Source organism: Castor canadensis, chromosome 9 (assembly GCF_047511655.1).
Source record: "Castor canadensis chromosome 9, mCasCan1.hap1v2, whole genome shotgun sequence".
Lineage (NCBI taxonomy): Eukaryota > Metazoa > Chordata > Mammalia > Rodentia > Castoridae > Castor > Castor canadensis.
Genome location: NC_133394.1, coordinates 122,036,983 through 122,064,239, shown reverse-complemented (window position 1 = coordinate 122,064,239; position 27,257 = coordinate 122,036,983). Strand labels below are relative to the sequence as shown.

General features: G+C 40.3%; 1 protein-coding gene and 1 long non-coding RNA gene across 16 annotated transcripts in view; one reads left to right on the top strand and one right to left on the bottom strand.

Moving 5' to 3' along the window:
* The window catches only part of Apbb2 (amyloid beta precursor protein binding family B member 2), a 326,509-nt gene that overhangs the window by 161,364 nt on the left and 137,888 nt on the right, over positions 1-27,257 (bottom strand). For 2 of the 15 annotated variants that reach the window (XM_074042385.1, XM_074042389.1), the window contains one exon: positions 3,229-3,296. The exons of 7 other annotated variants lie outside the window; for them this stretch is intronic. In XM_074042385.1, the coding sequence (XP_073898486.1) occupies positions 3,229-3,247 (19 nt within the window). In that variant the 5' untranslated portion in view covers positions 3,248-3,296. Of the gene's footprint in view, positions 1-3,228; positions 3,297-8,518; positions 9,437-10,678; positions 10,801-19,451; positions 22,155-27,257 lie in introns of those variants that run through there. 6 more of the 15 variants (XM_074042387.1, XM_074042388.1, XM_074042390.1 and 3 more) reach the window with 6 other exon arrangements.
* Positions 278-6,973, top strand: LOC141410986 (uncharacterized). Its single transcript, XR_012435823.1, has 3 exons — positions 278-349; positions 5,153-5,252; positions 6,420-6,973. It is a non-coding gene; the product is annotated as an uncharacterized lncRNA (long non-coding RNA).

The following is a 27,257-nucleotide window of genomic DNA, read 5'->3' as shown; positions in this document are numbered from 1 at the left end:
CTTTCCTGAGACCTCAAGCTTTTTGTCAAGGAGAAGGCTTGTCAGTAATGACAGGAATCTCTTCTCCCTTCAATAACTGGCTGCTCTCATTCTCCTCCCATGACAGGCTTGTAAAATTGGAAACGATCTGACAGATGTGTCCGAGAATCTCAGTGTTTGCTCCCTTCTTGAATGAAACTCCAGTTATAACAGTAAAACTTCTGAGGACTGCTGCCTTTTGAACTACTCCTCAAAGTTTAAGGAAATGAAATAAACTCAATTTTTTCTCTTCCTTTTAGGAAGGAGAGGCAAAATAAAGCTGTTTTCCTGAAACTACTCATGAAAGCAAACTCTCAATGTGACAAAAATGGTAAGCACTTCTCTGTGAACAAAAGAGGCAGAAGGTATGAGAAGGCAGCATGAGCTACAGGGTCCATGAGAAGGCAGGACTGGAACCTGGGAGTTTCTAATGCTGAGGGAATAAGTGCACAGGCTGGTTCATAGGGTCTAGGTAAAGGTGTCCTTCACCTGCTAGGTTGTAGCCACATCACAATTCCCCAGTCATCCAACCTCAATTAGCTTGGCTTAGCTATTTGACAATGGGTATACAATACAAAACAGAATGTTGTATACTATAAACATATATGACTTTTGTTAATTATAAAAAATAAGTATGACAGTACTTTTTAAAACTCAGATTGAGCAGTGAGAAAGAATAAGTTATTACAAAACTCAAAGTCTGAAGTGAGAACACGGCATTGGGGGTGAGGACAGAAGATCAGGGAAGGTTTCCCACAAAAGGAACAGCCAAGCGTGGTCTTGAAAGGTAGGTAGGAATCCACCAGTAGATGGGGTAAAAAGCATGCTCCCAGTAGGGAACAGTCTGGGATGCCAACCTCACACCTGGCAGATGTGATGGTTCCTGATTACTCAGGAAACACAAAGCAGAATTTGTGTATCTGAATAAGAATTGAGACCTTTGAAGCCTGGCAGAGCAGTTCAGGACCCTAACCCCAGCTACTCAGGAGGCAGAGGCTGGAAGATCCTGAGTTTGAGTCCAGATCAGGAAAAATTAGTAAGACTCTGTCACAAAAACAAAATACAAAAAAGGGAGGGATTGGGGGCATAGCTCAAGTGAGAAAGGGCTTTCCTAGCATGCTCAAGGTCCTGAGTTCAATTTCTAGTACCTCAAAATTAAATAAATTAAAATAAATAAATTAATTAAAAACAGGCTAGTGGTATGACTCAAGTGGTACAGTGCTTGCCTTAGCATGCTTGAGGCCCTCGGCTCAATCCCCAGAACCAGGAGGAAAAAAAAAAGAAAAAGAATTAAGACCTCTGAAAGTATTCACCTTGGAAAATTATGTAATCCTTATTCCAAGGATATTTTCTCTGATCATTTCTAAGCTGTCATCACTCTTTAGAAAAGCCTTCATGTCTTCTGAAGATGAATTTGTTTTTTAATACAGCTCTAGACTTTTATGGCCACGTGTGATGAATGCAGTCAATGATAAAGCATGGAAATACTTGTTTATGTGAAAATGGGGTAGGTGAGCTGTAAAGGAACATTACATGTTTTCTTGAGTAACTGATAAGCTGGGCCCCAAGTCAATTTGAAAAGGGAAATAATATTAAGCAATATTAGACAGCAGAGTCTTTAAATCATTTGACTGTGGCACGGGGCTAAGATGTGTTGGAGTCCTAAGCTGAATCTTGAAGGATCAACAGGAATTGTCCAGGCAGACAACAACATAAATTCTGGTACTTTTCAAAAGGCTCCTTGGAGTCACAGCTCCCAAGATCTGGAAAATGAGTCCAGAAGCCATTTGAATTTTCAAGGAAAAAAAATGCTGGAATAAGATACTCTATCGAAATAAGAATATTGATTTCCTTCTAAAATGTGTTATGGCATTCCAACACATGCTGGTAGTGGTTATTATTTGAAAGCCACACTGGACAGCTGTTTTACAGAATCTTATATAACTACCAAGGAAGAAAGCAATCTGAACACCTCCAGAAAGAATGACTATATCAGCACAACAAAATACACCAACAGGAAATTTCTAGAAGTTATTTGATTATTTTTCTCCATTTATATATTTGCCAGCCTTATTCTTTTACTGTTTCAAAAGTGAGTCTGCTTTGTAATATAATTTAAAGGGTTCCTTAAAGGGAATTAATCTGAATACTTAAAAAGTATTTTTAAAAAGATATATATTTGTCTTGCTTTTCTACAATTAATATACATATACAAATATACATTTACAAAGAAAAACTAAGCCTCCCCAAATTATCATGGTTTGATTAAATGGCCTGTAAGAATCAGTGTTAAGTTTCTGATTTTCATGCATGAACTATGGTTCATATTGTTAAGTGTACATATTGTTTTTTGCTTTTTTGTTTTATAAACAGGGTGTTTCTTGCCATTCCTATACCTGCACTAAACTTAGTGTTTATTTAATTTCTTTACTTCTTTGTTGAAATGTAACATGCAAAGTTTGTAAAGGAGAAAAGAACATGAACACATTTCATAACAAGTTTAACTTCAGAATTTAAAGACACTAATATTTTCTGTTCATGGTTAAGTTTACTACCCTAAAAACTCAGAACTTGCTGAGTAGTATGTGCCCCAAGAAATATGTAATCTACTCAGAGCTATCTGCCACTTATAAACTTATGCTTAATTTGAAATGTTATTGCAACTGTTTTTTTTCCTTACTTTATTACTGTGGGACTAACAAATAAATCCCACACCACATTGTGTGCAGACTAGAATCTATGATGAGACAAAGAAAGAGACATATAAAAAAAATTAAGATAGTCTTAAGGTCTGAATTAATCATCATTAACTCCTAGAGAATACTGAATTAGGGAACTCTATTCTAGACAAATCCCACAATATAAGATGTTGTTTGCAAAAACTCAATACCAACACCCACTCCTTTGTTCATATTTCAACACAGGCTATAATGTACAATGCTAAATGATAAAATTTGATAGAATTTTAATTTCTTGTTCTAGTCAACTAAAACAGTTTTACATGATAACATGAGCAGTCATACAATTATTCCACAGATATGGTTAATTTCAATTGTTTACTCTTATTTTATTACTCTTATTTTAAACACTTTTTAAAATTAAAATAGTAAAAAAAAAATGAAAACCAAAAACAAATATCTATCACATATTTCAAAAAGTTTTAATATTCAACTGCTTCTCTGCATTAAAACACGTGAAAACGTATCTGACCTGGAAGTATGTCTGACATGGGTCACTGGCGTGGGCAATGGTGCAGGAACTAGGTTACAGTTTGCAATCTAGGAAAAAGAATCATTTGAGAAATTAAAACTCCAAATAACAAAGCAGAAAATGAAAAAAATATAGCATTGAAAATCCTTCCAAAAACTGCTAAAAGCCATGAACAGATTTTTGGCAAATTATGTATAAATTTTTGCTTATTTATAGTTTCTCACATCACTTTTGACTCAGATTTGAATTCCTATGGTACCACATTCCCACAAATACTTATTAAGCTTTTCCCATGCTATACCTATCTGTCAGAATCAAGTTTCCAATACTTACTATCATTAAATACACACAATTCAGAAGCCACTGAGGAAAAGAACTAGTACACTTTGCCACATAAAAATTAAAACTTTCTGTTTAGGACAAAAATTAAAAAGAATATAAACATGATAGAGATTTTTTAAAAATCTGAAAACAGCACCACAGAGGACATAAAAGGGCTTTATACAGAGAGAACCCATGGAATCATCAGGAAAAATATGAACAGTCTGTAGGAAACTAAGCAAAGAGCAGAACAAGTCCCAAGAGAAACACAAATAACTAACCTCACTCAAAACTCAATGTAACAAAAGCTTAAATAACCATGATTAACTGACTTTTCTATATCAGCACACAAAGATCAACAAACTTGATAACCTAAGGCAGGGGCACTGGACGTAAGAATTTTCAAACATGCTAGCAGGAGTTAAAAGTGATGAAACTTTTTGGAGAGCCACTTCCAAATATCTGCTCAGCAATTCCACTTCTCAGAATTTCTTTCCAGATAAGTGCATTTGGATTCTATTATTCTAAAACCAAAACCCAGGTAACAGCCTAGCAGTTCCTCACTGGGCAGCTGGCTACTTAAAGTATGATACATTTACACAGTGGGGTACTGTGCCGTCACTGGGAAAAATGCACCAGATGTGTGGGCACTGATATGAAAAAGGCTTCAGGACATGTCACTGAGAAGTGATGAATGTGCACAGCACAGCACGGTTACTTTTATTCACTTACTTTTGCACTGCTGGGGATCAAACACGGAGGCTGTGCATGCTGGGTCACATCCTTACTCCTGAGTAAAAACTGTAAGGACGCACGCGCACAGGCACCCACTTACACAACCATGCACTTACACAGAAAATTTCTGAAAGGCAAGTGAAAGATCTAGAAACAGTGGCAAACTGCCAGTTTACCACATTCGATTCATCGTAAGGAAATCTAAAAACAGACCTTGTTTTCAGTGAGTCTGCTCTCAGGAATGTCGCTTAGAAAGATGACCTGTTGCGTTAGGTTAAATGTGGGCACTGCATGATCCCATCTATATAAAGTACAAAAACAGGAAAGACTTCTCTATATCAGGACAGCAGTGTGGGGGGGGCTGCGGAAGAGGAAGACGCAAGAGAGTAGCCTCAGGAACGCTGGCGTGGTAATGAACTGTTTCTTGACTGGACATGACGACTCCTCAAGCTGTGTCCTTATGTGCTCGTTTCCCTGGGTGTACTACACACTTCCATGCAAACTTACAACAAAGTGAAAAGCTGGAGGCTTTCTGAAGCACAATTCAAACTAAAAACTTTATGTTTTCAGACTAAATTCCCATCTAACCTTTCCAAATGAGTAGCGTTTAGTGGGCATTACTTCCAACTTCATGACTCAAGTAATGAATGACCTGACAACCTGGGCTGCTGGCCCACAATACATTTTTAATTACCTTCTTCCATATTGTCATGCAGGCTCATTACTGTGCTATAATTAAAGGGGTGGGGTCCTCTCAAGCTGTCCTAAAACACCAAGAAATGCCTCTTCTACCCGTTTCTTTGTCCTATGCTTTTCCAGCCTCCTTAAAAGTATTTCACAATTCTGTTTCCTTTTCTTTTGTCTTCAGTGTACTTTAAATTACAAGCAGAGACAGAGATGGAGTGATTGACAGCTCACAGAAACAAATACCAAGAGAGAAAACCCAAGAACATGAGTATTTTGAAAAGGTGTGAACAAAGCTAAGAAAATGTAGTTTTTAGTGTTCCTTGTTCCTGTCCCTAAATCAAACTCCAACAGGTTGTAGTAAAGTTAGGAAGAAGACACTTTGCTGGTCACTTTATGTTGAAAATGACAATACATATTCTCTACTTGCTGTATGCCATGTATTATGCTGTAGCAGGAGCAAATGTAACAAAGAACAGGTGTCGCACTGGACAGTCAGGAAATGCTCCCCCAAGAAAGTGAGGTTTAAGATGCAACTTGAGGACTGACTAGGATTTAGACTGAAAAACATTTATTAAATCCCTACCATGTGCAAGGCATTTCCTAGCCTTGGAGATGAAGCACAAATATACAAGCTATTTTTCTTTGATGAATGAGTCTAATCTAGCAAGACAGCTTCTGAGGGGAACTTATGGCATGAATTAATTGTACATAAGCAGAAACTTGAGAAAACATAAAAGCAGCACTTGGAAAATGGGAAATACCATGCAACTGTACAGTTTTTAGACTAATCTACAGCTATGCTATGTAATGCATAGCTACACTGTGTGACGGGGGGCTTCTGAACACTTAAAAAGTGACCAGCACAACTGAAGAACTGAATTTCTTAAAACTATGAATAGCCAGGCACAGTGGCCCACTACTGTAATCCCAGTACAGGAGGGCGAAGAGCAGAAGGATCAAGGTTTAGGCTAGCCAGGGCAAAAATATAAGACCTATTCAAAAAACAATCCCAAAGGGCTGGAGGCATGACTCATGTGGTGGTGTGCCTTAGTTGAAACCCCAGTACTGCCAATAAAAAATACATACATCTATACACCCCAGAATTAACTTAAATATAAATTTATAAAGTGACAGCATGAAATACTTAGTTCAGGTTGGAACTTCTTGGATAGGCAAGTCTATCTTTTCAACTCTAAATTTTATGAAATCTAAACACAAACCAAATATTTCTAATGAATATTATGTCTGAGTTCAGTGCTGTGAGCATAAAATATGATTTTAATGACTCAGCATGAAAAACAAGAAGACTTAACATGAAAAGTAAAATGTCTCATTAATACTTTTAAAATACTGACTGTATTCTGAAGTGATAATATTTTGGATACACTGAGTTAAGTGAAAGCATTTAAATTAATTTCACTTTTTTCTTCTTTTTTAACATGTACTAGAAATTTCTAGTCACCTATGTGGCTTACGTTATATTCGTACTGGAGAAGCACTGACCTAGAGAATGAAGACAAAGTCCCTACCTTTCCCATGAAAGTAGAGACGGGCAGAAATGCCACCTGTGATCCTTCCAGCATCTACTGCAAGTGCCCTGACTCCATGAAAATCACATTCAGAGCCCAGTGATACCAGGGACTAAAGGCAGGGGGCTGCAGGATTTGTATTAAGAATACAGATGTGACAAGGAAGGGGTGAGGATAGGTAAGACACCTAAAAAACTAGCTAGCATTGGTTGCCCTTAACGCAGAGAAACTAAAGCAGATACCTTAAAAGCAACTGAGGCCAACAGGAAAAGGGGAACAGGTACTAGAGAAAAGGTTAGATCAAAGAGAATTAACCTAGAAGGTAACACCCACGCACAGGAAATCAATGTGAGTCAATGCCCTGTATAGCTATCCTTATCTCAACCAGCAAAAACCCTTGTTCCTTCCTATTATTGCTTATACTCTCTCTACAACAAAATTAGAAATAAGGGCAAAATAGTTTCTGCTGGGCATTGAGGAGGGGGGAGAGGGAGGGGGCGAAGTGGGTGGTAAGGGGGGAGCAGGGAGGAAAAATGAACCAAGCCTTGTATGCACGTATGAATAATAAAAGAAAAATGAAAAAAAAAAAAAGAATACAGATGTGACTTTAAGGTAAAGCACAAAACCACCTAAGTGAAGCTCTAACACCAACATTTTCCCTTCTAGCAGTGTCTGCTGTGTCACATTCATGAAAATCCATTATGCCGATATGCCTGTGCTAATGCTACTAGTGCCCAGTCCACATCTAGAAGTCCACAAAAAGAGCCCAAAACAAAGATCATGGGAGCACCATTAAACACACAAGAAAGTGAACAAATAAACACCCACTTCTATTTTAGTTCAGTACAAGAGGCTATGTACTTTTAAACAATTCCAAAGAGAAATGAAAGATTTAAATGAATTTGGACAAATAATTCCACATGACTTATCCTCCCCAAATATAGGCAAGCTAGTATGATACATTCTTCCTTCTTCATTTATCTCGCTTTCTGTCCAACTCACTCTCTCTTTAGACAGTCTTTGGTTTGAATATGGTTTGTGTTGTTCCCCCACCCCACCCAGGGTCCTGTAATTAAAGACCTGATCCCCAGGTTGGTACTGAGGGGAGGGGGTGGAACCTTTGAGAGATGAGGCCTAGTGGGAGGTCCTAGGTTATAATCCCTCAGTTATAGCAAGAGGGCTGTTACAAAATCTCACAAGCTTTCTCATGAGCTCTTGTTCCACTGACCTAACTGGGGGCGAATGGAGATGCAGAAAGGACAAATGATAGAAAAGGACAGACATGCAGAATGTTAGGGCCAGGTGTGCTGGGTGCTCAAATGGAGATGCACAACAGCCTCATTACTTTTTTACTTCTTTTCTTTTACTCTGTTTCTTTTCTCGATCTTTAAAACCTTACTTTCAAAGTCATTCTTCTTTTCTGTTCTTTAAAGTCTCTTTCCTTAGACCCATTCTGCCTCGTTACTTCTTTTCTTTTACTTTGCTTCTTTTCTCCATCTTTAAAACCTTACTTCTAAAGTCTTTCTTCTTTTCTGTTCTTTAAAGTCTCTTGCCTTAGACTCACACTGTCCCATGTCCCATGTTCTTTTTTAGCTTTTCTTTAGCATAGCTTTTCTGAAGCCTATGTATAAGGTTCTTGATGCAGAAAACTGCTCAGGTGGAGACACACAACAGCCAGCAGCAGTAGTGGCAGCGGCAGCCTCACAAGCAGCAGGCAGGCAGCCAATCAAAAACCCCATCCTCCTCCAGTGAGTCTTTTATATACGCTGGTAAACAAGAATGTGGAGCAACAGTTCTGGGGAGGAGAGTGACACTGTAACAAGAGAAACCTGCTCTCTACTTCTCTGAATGTAAACAATTTAGGAAAAGCAGTTGTGATACATTTTGCCTCTGGCTCTGTTCTGTGGCTGGGGGCCAAACTCAGCCTGTAGATTACTGGGCACAGCTGTGCTTATGTCAGGTTCTCACAGGCTTCTCGTAATCTGCTCCCCACAACAAAACCCTGAGTTTGGCCTCACCCAGTTCTTTCTCTGGTCCAGGTGTGAGATGCAATCACTTGCTTGCTCCTGCAGCCCACCATGATGTAACAGTCTTAGTCAGTTTTCTGTTTCTGCAACAAAATACTGAGATAACTTATAAAGAGGAAAGGTTTATTTTGGCTCACAGTCCTGGAGGTTTCAGTGCATGGTGAGTGTGCCCCTGTATCACACCTCCCACTAGGCCCCATCTCTTAAAGATTCCACCACCTCTCTATAGTAGCATGGACTGAAGACCAGGCTTTTCACACATGGGCTTTTAGGGGACATTCCAGATTCAAACTATAGCAGTGACACAGCCCTTATCGGAGCTGGCCCAACAAAGATGCCATGTTTTTGAATCTCCAAAACTGTGAGCTAAAGAACCCTTTTCTCTTTATAAGGTAGCTACCTCAGGTATTTCATCATAGTAACATGATGCATGATGCATAGTAACATGAGGCACCATAACTCTTCTCCTGGCCTGCAGGCTAGTCCCTCCTTATGCCTCCAACTACAACCTATCCCAGATCCACAATGCATTTATCCAAACACTGCTCTGTTCACAATCATTCCCCTATCCCAAAACCTCCAGAAATGAGTTCTTCTGACCCAAATTAAGTTCTAAAACCCAAACGATTCTGGAATCTCTTGTTTATTCAAATCCTTCACTACCTTCAGGTAGCTACTTTCCTGGTAACTCAAACCCATTGCAAACGTACCAGATCCAACACCTCCTTTCTAGGACAAAGAGCTTATAATGACCCCTTTACTCTCTTCAAGTGAAATTTATAGATCATGTAACTTACCCACACACATAAAAGGAGAAATGAAACGAGGGATACTTTTCAATAAGCAAATTCTCAGGCATGAGTCGTCAGATGCTTGTCCACAAGAACATCCCGTTAGCAAAACAGCTATCTGTGCACACAGAGTGGTGAGGGATGTACTGTATTGACAACTCAGAAATGAAACTACGCGTGACTGTCATTAGCATCAACTTCAAATGCTGAGTAACTCTTAGAAAATTCCAAAAGATACTAAATACAATTATCTTTCAATTAGAAGTTTTGACGTAGGAAAATATGGTGTATATAAAAGCCATAAAATATATGTTTAGAACTTCCAGGCACAGATGATTATTCACATGTGGCTCACTTTCAGGAATATTTGGTAGGGCATTTGAAAGCTCTGTAGGAAAAGGCATTCTTTGTTGTAAGGATAGCCTTGAGTAATGCAACATATTTATCATCCCTACTCTCACCCCCAAAATGCAAGTCATGAATTCCCTTCCTAAGGAGTTCTAGCCACGTCCAGACTCCTAATTTTGAAAATTAGGATCTCAGCCCAGAGTTCTCATCTGACACACAGGCCCCACATGATCCTGAACTAATACTTAATGTTTGTAAGGCTGTTCAACTGTTGTCTTGTTCAACTGCAAACTGCAATTACCACCAACCTGACAGTGACTCTGAGGCTCAAGCAAGGCATGACAGGTTGTTTGTTCCACTTAGTGCCTAGCACATCATAAACATTCATAAATAATTGCTATTAACAATGTAAATATTTCCCTACACACATGACCTGTTTTCTCGTCTTGTCTGCAAGCTTTCTGAAGAAGAGCAAAGTGTCTTAGAAATCTCTGTACACCAATACAAGTACCCTATAAACTCTAGTGGTCCACATCAGCTGTCTTCTTTCCCCACTCTCTCCTGACTTCTTGTGAAAATGTTCACAAGTAGTAGGCTAAGTCAAATTCTACTGGAAACATTCCTTCTGCCATTATTGAAATCATCATAACCTGCCAAGCACAGAAAGAGCTGTCAAAACACCATCTGTTTTATGCTTGCTCTTAAAAATTTGCAGGGTTATAAAGTGATGCCACAATTGCACCTATCTACATACCAACTCAATCTTACTTCAAGGTTTTACACCTTCCCTGAAGAACGTCATCTCTATTTCAAGATCTGTAAGATGGAACGCCACATGAAATGAGAAGGGTACCAACACTGTGTGCTATTTGTGGGATATTTATTATGTGACAAGCAGATACTTTACAAAGACAATCTCATTTATCACTTCCAACAACCCTCCAAAAGAGGTACTGCTATAATGTCAACATCACTATGAACTAAGAAACAGAGGCACAAAGGGTTAGGTGACCTGTCCAAGGTGTCTTCGAAGGCAAGTGATGGAGCTGGTGTTAGGACTCACATCTGTTTATCTCCGAAGACCAGACTCATGACCGTGACGCCATGCTCATCAGGACTTGAAGATGACTCCACCTGAATTAATTAATGTGGCAAGACAATTAAATTAAATTATGGAGACGGTAAACTCGTTCAAAGTACACTCTATGCAGGTACAGAATTATCACAGTGAAGTCCTCATAGTATTAATGCATGCTAATCCAAAAATAAAATAATAATTTAAAAAATACTGCTGGCAAACAAAACCTGAGTCCTCTTTCCTGACAGTTCAGGAAGGCAAAACAAGAGAGTATAAATGAGAGGAGGGTGTGTGAAATTTTAACTCAGTCTGGAAGAAAGTTCTGAAGTCAGACACTGAAGCAAAACCTCACAACAGACAAATATACTTGAAAACTCCTTTAAATTGCCTATTTATTACCAAGTCACAGTTTCAGTTAAACAACTAACGTATGTGTAATTTTGTAATGTACACTTAGTGGAGAGTATTTAATAAGTGTATATATACATACATATATTTATTTATATATTTTATTTCCACAGAGAAAAGAGTACACACTGAACTTACATATAATATTGTACTCTTTTTAAATTTGGGGGACATTAACCATTAGCAGCAATAATTTTCTTGTCATCCACAGCCCTAGGCAGTACATACCTGTTAAGAATCTCTGTTCTGGGAAATCCTAAATTGACAACTAATATAATTTTAAATAGAGAGAAAAAAGCTTCAGGAATGGTAGTGCAGGGATTAATCCTATCTCCAGTCTCTATACTTTACCTAAAAACATTTAAGGAGGTGGATTTGTGGTTCTAGCTCTTTATCTTATGCTATTCAATGTTCTCTAAGCCAGATTTCAAAACTAATTCTAAGAATACTATCAAAACAAGCAAACTGAGCATAAACAGGGAAAAGCCAGTTTTCTAAAATGTACCCCAATGGAAAACACCAACAATGGGAAAAGAAATATTTTTCAAGACAGATCATTAAATGTAGGGTTTTTTTTCCATTTAAATGTTTACTTTTATAACTATAAACCAGAAGATTTTAAAATGAAGCAAAAGATTTATGCTTCTCCCACAAATGTACTTGATCCCTGCTTTTTGTACTTTAAAGACATTACATCTGCAGTTTAGAAATGACAGCAATGTTAATGCACTAAGAAGTGTCACTTTAAAATAAGCTGCTGGATAGCTGTGTAGCACTGATGGCATTAATGCCCCCAATCAACAGTTTCTCTGTGTCCTTACCCCCTGCTCTGTCATTCTGTAGTCCCCTTCCACTGGCTCTGGGCTCAACTACGTGACTTGCTTTTGTCAACTGGATGTTACCAAATGGAATGACCCAGAAGTCAAAAACTGTGGGCCCAATTCCAGCCCACTGAAAAAGACATAACCTAGCCTTCAATCATGAGAACACACCTAGGCTGGCCTGTTGGAAGATGGTGGAGACTTGGGTAGGGTAGCTGAGTCCTCTTGGACAGCCATACTACACCAGCCAAGGCCAGCTAACCATGAGGCATGTGGGAGCTGGATGCAAAGATCAGCAGATCCGTGGACTGCACCTGCAGCTGACTATAGACACACAAGTGAGCCTGGCAGAGTCCACACAGAATCGCTCAGCCATCCTGAAGATAGCTATTGTGTAAGCACAGGATTTTAAGACTCTTCCATCAGGCAGCATTATTGTAGAGATAAATGATACACTGATTATACTCACAACACCCACATATGATTATAGAAGAGCTGCTGGGATTAAACCTAAGTCGATCAAGAAAAGAGATGATGCTAATGTGGAGAATCGACATTGTTCCTGAGGCCTGAGCCCTCACCAGGTTCCACAGGGCTGTCTCTGTCAATACAGGCTGCATCTTCAGCCTCTACTACTAATAGTTCATTCACAGCCTGCCTCCCTTTACACTTTGCACATTAAAATACACAAAGACAGCAAATGTTAGGAATTTATAATAAGGACATATAAGCAACATTATTCCATGAGGAAAAAAAAAATCAGACAGCAGGTAAATGTCCACCAATAGGAGAACCATTAAAGAATTTCACTCATAACTGGTATACTAGGCATCACTCAACACTGGTAATGCTTCTGTATGTAACTACACAGAAAAGATCTTTACTAAACATTACTGAATGAAAAACACTGCAGTAAGCAAGCCTGCCTTATTTACGGATTTATTGCACATGGTTATGACCAAGCGTGATCAAAAAAAATTCCTGCGCACGCATCATGTATTGATTTGAAGACGCTCTCAGTCAGTCCTGTGTTTTTGTTGGTTGTGTTTAAACTCTAGGCATCCTGAGTAATGATGGGTTTTCCCTTTGGTAGTTTCCTTGGAACCATATTCCTGTGGGTACCAAGGCTCTACTGTGGCTATAAAACAGTATGATGAGAACACAGGCGTTCCCTACACAATGCTTTCCATTTCTCTGTCTGCTTAAAAATTTTCATACTAAAAAGTTGGAAGAAGGGTGGTATGTGAAGTGGCATTGTTTCACAAAAGTTTTTAAATCTTTTTATAGTAAAATAGAACACAGATTACAAAAACTACACAAAACAAATAGCCTATTATTATAAAGAAAACACTTATAATTACCACCCAGATCACAAAACAGGCTTTGCTAGCTACCCCAGAAGGCCCTCCATGCTCTGCTTCCCTTTCTCCAAAAGTGTGTGTGTGTGTTTAATTGTGGCTTGAACTCAGGACTTCCTGCTTGCCAGGCAGCAGGTGCTCTACTGCTTGAGCCATGCCTTCTACCCAGGTCTGGACCCCAATCCTCCTACTTTACATTTCTTGCTATCTCTGAGATAACAGGCACACATATCACACTTGGCTTTTTTCCACTGAGATGGGGTCTTGCAAACTTTCTGTCTAGGCTGGCCTCACATAAGCCCCCAATACCAGGCTAAAAGTAAACTCTTGAATTGGTGGTAATCATGTCTTTGTATTTTATCATCACTTTATTACCCAAGTGTACAACCCTAGTGAGTATAGGTACGTGTTGTCTATTTTTTAAAAATTTGACTAATGTTTAAGTTAAATCTAATCTAAACTCATTAAAGAATGAAGGCCCTCTGAGCTGTGGACCTTCCTCACAGCATGGGTGTTGTTGGTGCAAGCTCACATTCCTCTATCCTCTGAATTTCCTGCAAATTGGCAGCTGGATTCAGGAGGCCTGGACAGACTGAGATATTCAGTCCATTGGTGTAGGATATTCCATCAGGAAGCACATAATATCAGGTTTTCACTTGTTTCTAATGTTAGTGACCATTGTTATTAGATGTCTAGATGCATGGAATCCCCAGAATTTGCACAATGATGCTATTCTCATTCTCTCTTTCTGTCACTCCATCATCACCTACTGGGTGGGAACATCTTAGAAGATGCGTCTTTCCCTTCATCTATTACTTGGTTACCAGTAGTACAGTTCATCTAAGGAAGGCAGGATGAATACCTGATTCTTCCCTGACTACTTTCAAGACAATGTGTTAAGTGTTCTATTAATCTCAGAAGGTAAGGAATAAAGTTTTTTCACGTCACCAAGCTTTCATGGGTTTTAACATACTTGCAATTCTTAACTTTTATGGCCAGTAGCAGTTTCTTTAGTTTGGCTGCTGGGTCCTTTTGACATGCCCCTAAGAATCTTTGATTGGTTTCTTGCTACCTAGTGTCTGGAGATGGTCCAGGCTTACCTTATATCTCTGAGCTCACTTTTGTCATCTGAAACTCACTCCAGGAAATTCCATAGGAATTTCCTTCCCTGACTTACACACCAATACATTTGTGTTCTTTATGCCAGCAGGTAATTTTTACTAAATAGAAGAAACCTTGGCTCATACTTTCTTTCCTTTGAGTACCTTAAATATTCCAGACTATCTTCTTTCCACATAAAGACTCTCTGTTAAGGCATCTGAGAGCAATGTAATTTCTGTCACTGTTTTTCTCTTTTTATTTCTAAATGCACAAAGGACTTTCCTGTCTTTTTTTTGGTAGCAATGGGGTTTGAACTCAGGGCCTCATTCTTGCTAGGCAGGTGCTCTTACCACTTGAGCTACTCTTGCAAACTATTTGCCCAGGGTCAGCTTCCAACTGTGATCTTCCTGATCTCTGCCTCCTGAGTAGGGAGGATTGTAGACATGAGACCGGCTCCTTCTTTCTTCAACAATTTTACTAAAATATCTTGGGATTGACTGTTTTAAGTTGATACTCTAAAATAGATGATTTGCTCTTTCAAAACGTAGCTTTCAGATCTTTTTCCAGGAAAGTTTTCTTGAACTACAATCTTCGTACCATCATCCTGCTTTGGTTTTCTTCTCCTGTCATCTGTAAGCTGGATCTGTTCTGACTATCTTCAATAGAAGTCATCTTTTCCCAATTTTCTTTCTTTCTTCACCCACTATTACTATAAGGGCAGTATCTGTGGGATTTATTTGATTGTGTGCTCCTTGGCGTTTATCTCCAAAATAAATATTTTTAGTATTTCTAATTCTTTCGTGACTTCTGGTATCTTGTCTCTGAATTTTCCTAATTCAGGTTTATGCTGTTCTTTTATCTTCTGCATAATTTTATATTAAAATTTTACCTTCTTTTTGAAATATTACTTTTTATTTAGTGATACTGGAAATTGAACCCAGACCCTTGTGTATGCTAGGCAAGCACTCTACCACTTAAGCCATGCTCCCAGTCCTTTAGTTTGATTTTGTTTTTTAAAATAGAATATCGCTACCATTGCCAGAATTGGTCTTGAACTCACAATCTTACTGCCTCTGCTTTCCAGGTAGCTGGGATAACAGGTGTGCATCACCACAGCCAGCTTGAAATAGCATATTACATTTTAAATATTTACCTATTTATTTTGTTTTGAGCATGTCTTTGTGGCACGGTTTCTTTGTCTATAGGGATATTATTCCACTTCTTTTTGTTTCACTGTGTAGCCCAGGCTGAAGTCAAACTCACAATGCTCTCGCCTCCACCTCCCAAGTGCTGAGATTACAGTCCTAAACCACCACGCCTAGCTGTCTGTATGGAATTTAACCTTGTTATATATTTCGATGGATTTACACAATCTATTTAATGTCTCTTCTCTCTCCGTGAGAGCAAGGTCTATGTCTCCCTCAGTCACCAATATATTCTGGGCACCTGGCACATGGAAGATGGTCAAGAAAGAGCTGCTAAATGAATGGATGCACAAGTCCATGGAGCTGTGAATGGGGGTAATCGCTGGGTGATAGGATTTAGAAAAAAATCTCGTTTTGGATGTTGATCATTTTTTAAATAATGAGCATGAAGGCAATTTTATATTCAGAGCAAAACAGTGATTTCCAATTTTAAAGAGATAAAGTTCACACATGAAGCTACATATCTCCATATGCTATGCCATTTCCTAACAAATGAAATAGCCGTCCTCCTCTCTTGCCCTCCGCCCACCACACGTGTCTTCTATTCATATGTGAAGTTCTGGGGTAAAAGGTGGATAGTTTTAGTAAAGAAGCTAGAAACAAAGTTTGCGAAAAGGAAGACAGCAACCACCCATCTACTTTCCGTGCTATAGCTGACAGATTTTTACTCTATAGCTCAGAAAACATGTTAATAGGACTTCTCGTGAAAGGGAAGGAGTGAAAAAATAAAGATCCCTGTAGTGGTGGTGTGTACATGAGAAGTGGCTTATAATGCCTGCGACAATTCACAGACAAGAGAAAACGTCTCTTCATAAAGTCTGCTCTCCAACACATCCCACACCCACTGCTGAGAAACGGTGGTGGCAGTGACTCAAAGGCGCCAAACAGAATAATCTTAAACAAAAATGAAATGAGCCTTAATTGGCTGAATTGGGTCTCCAGAAACCTATTAGAAACGCGTACAGACTGAGCTGCTCATAAAGCAGGTGGTCTTCTCCAGTTCTTTCTTTTTTTTTTTTTTTTAAAAAAAAACAAGATAATTAAAGAAAACTAAATAGAAAAAAACCTGACTAAATTGGCCAAGGAAAATGATTTCCCCTGCAGTAGAACACAGGAAGTTTTGAAGGAAGGAGTTCAAGTTTCCCCATGGGGTGGGTCCAACACCACAAGGGGAAGCCATTCCAAAGGCAGCTGCCTTGCAGACAGTATAGCACAGCCTCAGGGCACTGTTTGTTAACAGATATGAGAGGGAAGGCTGAGGAGAGCACCTGGGTGAGGAGTCAGAACACATGGGAGCTGACTCTTATTTTATTTCTTGGCAGTGCTGGGATGGGACTTGGGGTGCTACATGTGCTTAGCACCTGTCCTACCATTGACCTACACCCCAGCCTTGAGAGACAGGATCTCTCTATGCAGCCCAGGCTGGCCTCAAACTCATGACCCCTCTGCCTCCACCTCTCAAGTGCTGAGATTGCAGGCATGTGCCATCATACCCTGCTAGATGGCCTTTCTGATTTGGGACTCTGAGGAACCAGGTTCACTTTTGTCACCTGTGAATTTTTCTTAGCGAAACCCATTATTTACTCCCTTATCTTGTCTTGGTACTGAGAACAAATGAGATGAAAAAAAGAATTCTGTGTAACACAGACCTTCAGTGCCAAACTCTTGGTCTAAAATATAACTTTGTTTAAATGGCTCCAGTGCTAAATAAAAAAGTCTCGTTGTGCAATATTGTTGCAAATTAAAATTTTGGGGAGGGAAAAAGGGTCCAAGTGTTCTGGACTCAGGAAAGAAGAATCTTCATTTCTTTTCTTCTCCAAGTTCTAAAGACAAGTACTCTCCTTTTTGAGGGAATGAAGAGGGAGATAAAAGTAGACCTCACAGGCAACACCAAGAGTCCATGCTAGATCCTTGACTGTCATAGAAGCCAGGAGTCTTTTATGGTCTAGCCAAAATTCGCCCAGAAAGACCACTGCCCTCCCACATTACCACTTCTGGCTTATCTACTGAGCCTGAGTTTCCAACCAAAGTTCAGGGGGATAGGGCCTGGGTATGTTAAGTAACTCTTATTTGTTGAGGACTTCCTCTAAGCTAAACACAAATGGCATCCATGATCTCCTCCAGTTCTCACATACATCCTAGACAGCAATCACCATACTTTCTTCATTTCACACAGAAGGACACCGAGCTATCATGAGGTGAAGAACTTTGCCTAACATCAGGTAACTAAAAAGCAGCAGAGCCCAGGCTTCAAATCTACCAAATGATTTCAGGATCCTTAGTTTAACATTCTACTCCACTGCCTCTTCCAGGTGGGAGAAATGGGTGGAGCTGGTGAAATGGAGATTTCAAAGAACCCATCTGCAGCACTGACCTGTCTCTCACCTATGGCTTCCAGGAGGAGGTGAGCTTCATAACCAAGGCTTTAGAAATGGCTTCAATTCAGCTACATCATATAACCACACCAAGCTGTCCTTCTGACCTGCCTCCTAGCCACCTCTGGACTGCTTCTATTATCCCCAGATTCTCAAGTCCTTTGGACTTTTCCTGATACTTCTAACCACACCCTCTCCATGAAAATCAAATTGATTCTAAGTTTCAAAAGTGACAATGAAACACTACTTCAATACATTAAGCCTATGAGTCAATCCTGATTTCACAATACAGTGGCTTAAAAGACACATGGGAATTTCCTTAATAATAATGACTTCTAAAACACGTATCACACACTGACTAACTTACCAGGCATTATGCTAAGACTTTCTACATATTAACCATTTTAATCCTCATAACCACCTTGGGATGAGGGAACTATCTTGTCCTCATTTTGTAGGGAAGGTAAAAGGCAGCAAGGCTCTAAACAATGCCGGACACTGAGGTCTAGCCTCTGGTGAAGCTGTTTTGTTTCACAGCTCTCTGAACTTCAGTTCCCTCAACTTGAAAAGAAGGTACTATTTACTTCACATGGTTAGATGCAGAAATGGAACAAACCTATATGAAGCAATTAAACACAACACTTAGATTCCCTTCCTTCTTAGTGTTATTTCTGGGTTCATCCCCAGGTACAACCCAGAAAGTTTTTTTCTTTTTTTTAGTGGGACTGAGGTTTGAACTCAGGGCTTTGTGGTTCCAAAGCAGGTGCCCTACTGCTTGAGCCATGCCTCCAGTCCCCCAGAAATTTTAATTAGCGTAAAACAGTGAGGTGAGGGTGTAAGAAAAGAATTCGTATTCTTTTGGACATGTCTAATTTATCCACCAGAAAAACCCTTTTGAAGCAAGTATCACCACCTCTGTTTTACAGATGAGAAAGCAGGGAACTCGTGCTCAGACAGTCTGTTGGTGACTGAGCTGGGATTCGATCCCATGATGCCCATTATTTTTCCAGCAGTTTTTAAGGAGTTCAACAACAGGCTTCTATTTCCCTTCACCCTCTCCATGTAGACATACCTAGAGCAATACACAACTGCATAAATTCCACACATGACCACTGTTTATACAAGTTACCACTAATACCTTGCCCTGAGAAATCAAAATTGAAAACCATGATCAAAAGCAAAAAATAAGTGCAGTCATATTTATCAACCCTGAACAGTTAGGAATTCTTCTGATAAGGTATAAAAAGAAAAAATAAAGGGGGCGGGGAGAGAGAGAGAGAGAGAGAGAGAGAGAGAGAGAGAGAGAGAGAAAGGAAGGAGAGAAGGAAGGAAAGAAAAGACCAAAAAAGAAAGAGAAAAAAGGAGTGAAAGGAGAAAGGGAGGGAAGGAAGGAAGGAAGGAGAAGAGAGAAAGAGGAAGACAGAAGAAAATGTTCCCACCTGTAGAAATGGTAACGAAGCATAAGCCCAAATTGCAATCTATGTTCTCTCATCTCCTTCAGGACTGTTTCCAAAGGCATCAGCTATTCTGGAACAACCTATCCCTTCTCTGCCCATCAGCTGGGTCTGCGTTCAGAGGCCTCAGAGAGGACATGCCTGGCAAGAGTCGTGCCTCAGAACAGCAGCAAGAAGGATGAAAACCTGCTCTCAGCCCTGACTCAGACTGAGGCCCCAGCAGGAAGAGGGCGTTTCTCCCAACACAGGATGTCCTCACGAGGAAATTCCAAAGCCCTTCTCTGTCTCCAGCCACAACCAGCTTTCCTCATCAGAAATTCACGGGAAGTCAGGAATCACAGCCAGGGACCTGAGACAAAGGTGGCCCCTAAAACACCCTAAAAAACCCAGCCCTTCCTCCTGCTCCCACTACCCCAGTTCTCAAGGTGGAGGATAAGCCATGTAGATGTCGCAGTCACAGCTGCCTAAAAAGCCCATTGAAACCCTCTGCAGGCCCCACACAGTGCCAACTCCACTCACTCCTAGGCATCTTCTTTCTAGATAGCTTCTCCCAGATCCCCAGGTTACCCCTGCACTGGATGGTCACAAAGAGGAAACAGGGTTCTGTAAAAACAAATTGTCACCATCCTATCAAATCTCTTCTCCATTCCCCTAAGTCAACTAATAGACATCTAAGCACTAACCCAGGTACCTCTGACAATCTCTTCCAGACCCCACAATCAATTGGGCACCTGATGTCATCAATCCACCCTCTAAAGCCACCCACTCTGAATTCTCCCTTCACTCCAACTGCCATCATTCTGTATATGCTGCTGACTCTCCTGCCTACAGTTCTGATCCTATCTGCCTTCTTCCCACTCTACCTGCTCGCTCCTGTACGCTCATCTTCCTCAAATGACCAACCATCATTGTAACAACTGCATGTGAGTGCTCCAGGCCACTTGCTTGAACTCCATCTCCTCCACTTCCTAGGAGCATCTCAAAGATATGTTGCCTAACTTCAGTGTCCTCAACTGGAAAATGGAAATGCAGTACCAATGACAATGGCCTGCTGTGGGAATGAAAAAGGTGGGAGTAGGTGAAAAACTCAGATGGTGATGGTGCACAGAATTCCCAACATCAGGAGATATTTTAACAGCTCCCAACGGTTACCCCAAAAAATGATGAGTCTTTAGGAGCTTCTCTGTCCTGGCCCAAACTGAGCAGATGAGCCCCAACTTGCCCCAATCTGTAGGAACACAGCTGCTCCTGCATCATCCAACTCCAATCAGGACCAGGAATCCACTGAGCGCTTTCCACTCACACACATCATCCGATTGCTGAGATGGGGCTGGCCCGCCTCCTGCCGAACCCTCACTAGCTCCTGGGGACGAGCTCCAAAGCTGATCTCACATATGGCACTGCCATCATGAGTTCCAGCAGACAGCACAGGAGATGCTAACGTGCCCAGCAGTTTCCATGGTCCTGACCGTGCCTGTCAGATGGCTGCAAAGAAATACCCTTGTCTACTGAGAAAATGTGGCCGTCATAACAAGTGAAAGAAAGCCTTCCTGTGAGGGCTCCCCTTTGCTTGGAAAAGTCCTCTATTAAAGAAAAAGAGGGTATAGAGGGTCGGCATGCATAATTTTACTTTTTTAATGAATGAGATTAAAGTTGTCCTAGGTCTCAAGTTGTGAGACTATGAACAAAAGTCGGGTTTTACGAGATGATGTTCAAAGTTCCTTTCTCTTTAAATATGACACTGTTGTCACCGTAGATCTTTTTTCCTAATGGGCTAGAAGATAGTTTTCATTTCATACCTTATATTATCTACATGATATGTGTCACAGAGCCATTTCTTCCACAAAATCCCCTGAGTTTTACATCCAAAGTCTGTGACAATAAAGAAGAAAATCCAGATTTTTTCCATGCACCTCAACTCACCAAATCAGAATTCCAGGATAATTTTCTTTTCCATAAGTGCACAGAAGCACCCCAGATTCCTTAAGGTCAACAGCTTGGAACTCGGTCATAACAAGTTTGAAAACAGGCAGGAAATTTAATAATACCATTACCCTAAAATCCAATAAAGCCCATTGGAGCTTCACATTTTCAAGAAATCAGACTATTTCCCCTATTACCTCTACCGTTACTATCATTTTATATAAAGCCATAAAAATACACAATGTACTTCACCAGAAAACTGACTAAGATGATCATAAAAAAGGCCATAAGGAAGATACTGCCCTTGAAGTATGGCTCCATGGTACTTGCTATAGCGAGTTCACACAGACAAGTTCATTTATTTTGAAAATTACATTTCTATGTCCACAACTCATCACCTCCAACTGAGAGCAACTTTTAATACAAGGCAGAACTTTCTTTTCAGAGAACGTTTTCACACAGGCTAGAGGTCATACTGATCATCAAAGATACTTCTGAAGCTATTCCAAGAAAGGGTTCACAGCATCTGTATCTTCACAGTTTCTTCAGTTAGCATAGTGGTTCGCTTCTAGAAGGATCAGAAAGTCTAAGAGTGGATTAACAAATAAGGAGTTAAAATGCCCGGGCTGCTGGTGCTGGCTAAATAGCAACAATGTCAGAGCAGGTATCTATGTGGTTCTTGGTTTATCAATGGCTGCTTTATATCCGGGCATCTCAGCAGCATTCAAGGCAGAAAGAAGGGAAAAGCAACAAGGGCACTAACAGGCTCACTTCTCAGGTTTCCTTAGTATAATAAATGCTTTGCCAGACCGCACCCTCCCACCCCCATGAACTTATTCTCAGGTCTCACTGGCCAGAACCTGGTTACAGGGCCACACTCACTGCAGGGAATGCTGGGAAATCAGGGCTTAGGACTGGTATGTTAGCTTAGACACTATCTATTGTCTGGAGCTGATAACCATGATACCATGAATTAAATTAATTTAGCAAAAGCAGGACAGATTACCAAGTGGACAATTAAATATGCCTCCATTTTTGAGTCTCTATCTTGGGAAGGAGAAAATCGTCCAACAAGTAAAGAAGATAATTATTGTATTTCCAAACTATTTTCTGCTCCCCATATCAAAAGCACCTATTACCTATAAGGTAGTATTTTATAAATTCTAATGCCTTTAACAACAAACAAAAAATTGAAATTGTTCCATCTTTAACAGTTTAATCTTTAACCAGAGCAGAGGAAAGATGCTCTATTTATAAACAGGTGTCAGCTGGCTGTCAAGTGGCTAACAGATGGGTGTGAAGTCTTCTTGCTGTGAATCCTGACCCCAGCCTGAATGCTAAGAGGCTTTGCCTGAGCTGAGGTTCATTGTTCCCTGGGCAGAAAGGTTATGCTAGCTGCAATTCAAACGTTTAGGATGCCAGATCAGGGAGAATTCTTCTAAATGTATTGTGCCTGCCATGCTCTGCTCTCATCTGCTGATCAAAGAGGCACATCTGTTTAGTACCCTTAGATCAAGCCACCTACCTGTTCAGTCTTTTGGAAGGTTTCCTAGGAAACCATTTACACTCCTTCCCAAAGCCCTCAGGTCTGTTTTGGCTCAGCCTTCTACATTCTTATCCACCACCCCATATAACCATGCTCACTGTGCTCTTTCAATTCCTTTAGAACAAGCTTTCCATAGTTCTTCACAGGCTGGTATTCCTCCCCACCCCAGTTCTCCCAATTACAGCTCAAATATCACTTCTTCTGTGAATCTTCCATGGTTAGCCAATGTCAGATGACCCCACCAAGCAACCCTCCATCACACTAATTCCCCTATAGTACATACCACAATCCATACTTCTCTGTCTCCATCACTAGACTGAAAAGAAATAGAGACCTCATCTACCTTCTTGCTGCTGCACCCCAGCAGGGACTTTATTGCCCATCCTCAATTAGCACACAATGAAGGCTCTAGTCTATCACCCTCACTATCCTGGTTCCGGACTTTTTTGATGCAGCTGACCCCTAACTGTAGTCTGTATCACTAATTTCTTCAGTGGCCACCAAATGCATCCCCAAGACCAGTCCCACCCCAATCCTGACTTTGGAACATCCTCCCTCTCCACACTCTTACATGTCACTCCTCTCCCATCTACTGAAACAGGTCCACAGTGATTCACAGGACAAACCCTAGAGCCAAAAAGCCTGGGTTCAAATATTAACTCTACTAATTTCTGTTTTATGTTAAACAAGCTGTTCCTCTTCCCTGTGTCTCAGCTTGCTGAGCTGTAACTGAGTGATAAGGGTATGTCACAAGGTTACTGTGAGAATAAAAATAATACACATAAAGTACTTAGAACAAGAGTGGCTGGCTAAGTGTTATTCGGGCAATAATAACATTATTCTCAACAGGACATGCACTCCTCTGGCCATTCCCATTTGATCCAGTGTGTTAGGTCCCTCCGTGATAACCCATTTCATGTGCCCTTCAAATACCACCCATGGCACCTCCTGTCCCATGCCTGATCAGCCAACTTCATGACATAAATCACATCCACTTCCAGACAATTGTGTCCTATTGGAGGAAGATGCTCTGAAAATTACTATGTATCTTTGTTGCCGTTCCCCTCCTCTAAACTGCTACATCACATAATTTGATTTTAAATGATATGCTGTCTTTGGTCAGAATTACAAATAAAAACATAAATACTACAAAGGCGACATGTATCTCCTTCTAATCCCCCAGAGATGCCTACACAGCATTCCAAGTATAGCAATTGCAGAATCAACCTACCCATCAGCTCCAGTCACCCCTCTAGCCTTAGCTCCATCTTTTCCTCAAACAAACAAACAAAAAAAAAAAAAAAAAAGAAAAGAAAGGAGAGGCCTCATTAAGCTGGACCATGCAGTGTAAGAAACACTGACCTCAAAAACATTCTGTCTTCTGATGTCTAAAAACAACAGGAAATGCTCTTTACCCAGACCAAGCTCCAGTCACATGAATGGGATGATAGCAGGTATGCATGATTTCAGTTAGCCAAGTCATACCAGGTTTACTGGTATCAAGTTCCAAAGAAAGTGATACATAACTCAAGCTCCTTGGGGGGAATTTTCTTGTATCCTGGGAGACAGGGAAGATATCACTGGACATTCCTAAGGAAGAATTCAGGGGAGAAAACAAACGGAATCCCATGGATTTAAGTTTTTCCACAAAATCAAAAGAGAGGAATGGACTAAAAAGTCTAGCTATTCCTTTAGCAAAGCACTATGTACTACTATTCAATAGTGCATACTGGTTGTTTTCTATTTCTTAGGATATGATCATAACAAAAAAGGTCTAGAAAGTAGACAGACCAATAATAAACAGACCTATCTCATGACCCTGAAATATAAAGGTCATTCCTTTCAAAACTCTATCAGTTTCATTTTATAAGGATTTTTGAGACCTTCATTCAGGTCATCTGAGTTCAGTTCCCCTGAGAACAACTTCAGGTTTGCATAAATGGGCAAGTGTCCAGGAAATCTATTTGCTCTGGTTTCAAAATTGCCCCATAAAGTTGCATGCTTTTTCCCTTCCCTTCCAGAGGCTATGGGGGTTATGCTCAAAAGATGGATTTTAATCTTCCAAAGTCTGGCTGGATATTTCCTCCCTGTGCCCCTGTGGGGGGTGCCTTGGCCACTTCCCTGACGGCAATATATGCCTTGTGTCTCTCTCGGAGTCAAAGACTGTCCTTAGATACACAGAGACACGTTCTAGTCACTCCTCACCCTCCAAATCCTCTTCGCATGGAGTATGGAGGGGAGGGAGGCTGCTCAAGAACACTCACAGTTGATTGTAATCCCCCAAACAGAGGCCTGAGGTCCACAGGTACTCAGCAGTGTGCATATTGGCCCTCGGAAGGAGAAAGGAGGGCGCTTGTTCTCGATGGCCATTTTCCAGGGTCTCTGCAATGAAAGCACACAGCAAGCAGACTCCTTTCTAGGATGCCCGATTCCAGCTACTGACCTCCTGTACGGGGCTTCTTAGTTACTCTCTCTGTTTGTCACTTAAGGAAAACGTGCTCATTTCAGAGCACCCATGTGAGGGAGGACACTTGATTATGACATCAAAATAAAATTCCAAACCTCCACCTCAGAAGAAGCACTGACAAAGGAAGCTGGAGAAAACAAATACAAACTAAAAAGTAAGGGCAGAGGGTGGTGGAGCACTTGCCTGGTAGGTGCAAGACCCTGGGTTTGATTCCCAGCACTGACAAGATAAATAAACAAAATGCATAAGAAAAGAATTTTAATGTGACTGTTGAAATTTCTTTATTAAGAGAAAGACAGATATGTAGAAATAATCTTTCTTTCCTAGTGTTAATATTAAAATATAAGTGTATTTATAAGACATACAAAAACCAGGTACTACATTTTGAGTCCCTCAAAATAATGGCAGCAAACAGGCCTCAAATAGCTTGGCTTTCCCTTGCTAGGTAACAATCTAGAACTGGACATTTGGGTTCTGAGACCCGGACAGAGGTGTGTTTGAGTAACAAGGCCACCAACGAGCCTGCAGTTCATGACGCTGTGGAAAGGTGGTTACTCAGGGCTGAGGCATCTCAGGAGAAGGACTTGCAAACACCCTTTACTGCATCAATATTTACTTAACACCAACTATGTTTAAAGTTCTGTGGAAATCAGGGATTGCAATCTGGTGCCTTGGAGGTCTTAAAATTCTTTCATCAGACTGTGGTGATAATGTTTCCGGTCAATGTGGTTAAGCTGAGATGACAGAGAAGGACTCTGCCTGTTTCAAAGACATGGGCAAACTGGTTAAGAGATAACCAAAAACTGTTTAAGTATAAAGACAAATTCCAACCATAAGAAATAACACCCTGGGCTAGACGGAACTGAAGATGGCACTCAAAGAGTCAAAAGGGAGAGTGCTGAAGCTCTGAAGACTTCAAAGGTTGTTACAAGATGACATGTCCTGCTGGACTCGGGGCAAATATTCTGATGATCCACAGAGAAGGGGCATACCTCACCAACAGGAAGTCAAACTATTTCCACAGTCCTGAAGGTACATAGCACACCCAGGTGGCATCAGGTCCTGGGGTCAAAAAGTATGACAAACTGGTCCAGAAGCAATAACACCATGGGATACCAACTGAGGCAAAGGAGAACCTTCCCTTTGTTTGCACTGTCCTCCTCAGATGAAGCTCCTATGCCCAATAATCTGCAACGAGAGCCCCTCAGAGTCACAGTTTAATACCAAACAAGAAATCAATCTAACACAAGACACAGCCAATACAAATGGCAAAATCTAGCTAAAATAGTACAATTATCTGAAAAAACTTAAATATATTTAAATACCTAGAAAAAAGCAAAATGGAGCAGTATGAAAGGATGGCAAGTGGATTTGGAAAAAAAAAAACTACTAAAAATCCTGAAAGTGAAGGAAGGTGGAACAGAAAGAAGAAAGACAATTACATATTTCACTAAAATGGAAAACTGAATGGACGGACATACAAGATCAACATACAAAGATTAACTATATTTCCATATACTGTAACGAATAGTTAAAATAATTTAACTAATTCCATCACTTAACAATAGCATCAAAAAGATTTCTGAATAATCATATCGACAAAAGTGTAAGACTACAAAATATCAATGAAAGAAATTAAAGGTCTAAATAAACAGAAAGATGTGTGTTTATGATTGAAAGACTTCATATTATGTAAATGGCAATTCTTCCCCAAATGATCTAGAAAAGAACACAATCCCCATCAAATTCCGTCTGGTTTCTTTGCAGGAATTCCTTACCAGGGAAAGAAGTCTTTTCAACAAAAAATGCTGGAACAACTAGATACACACTGCAAAATTCCAAAGCTGGACACTAC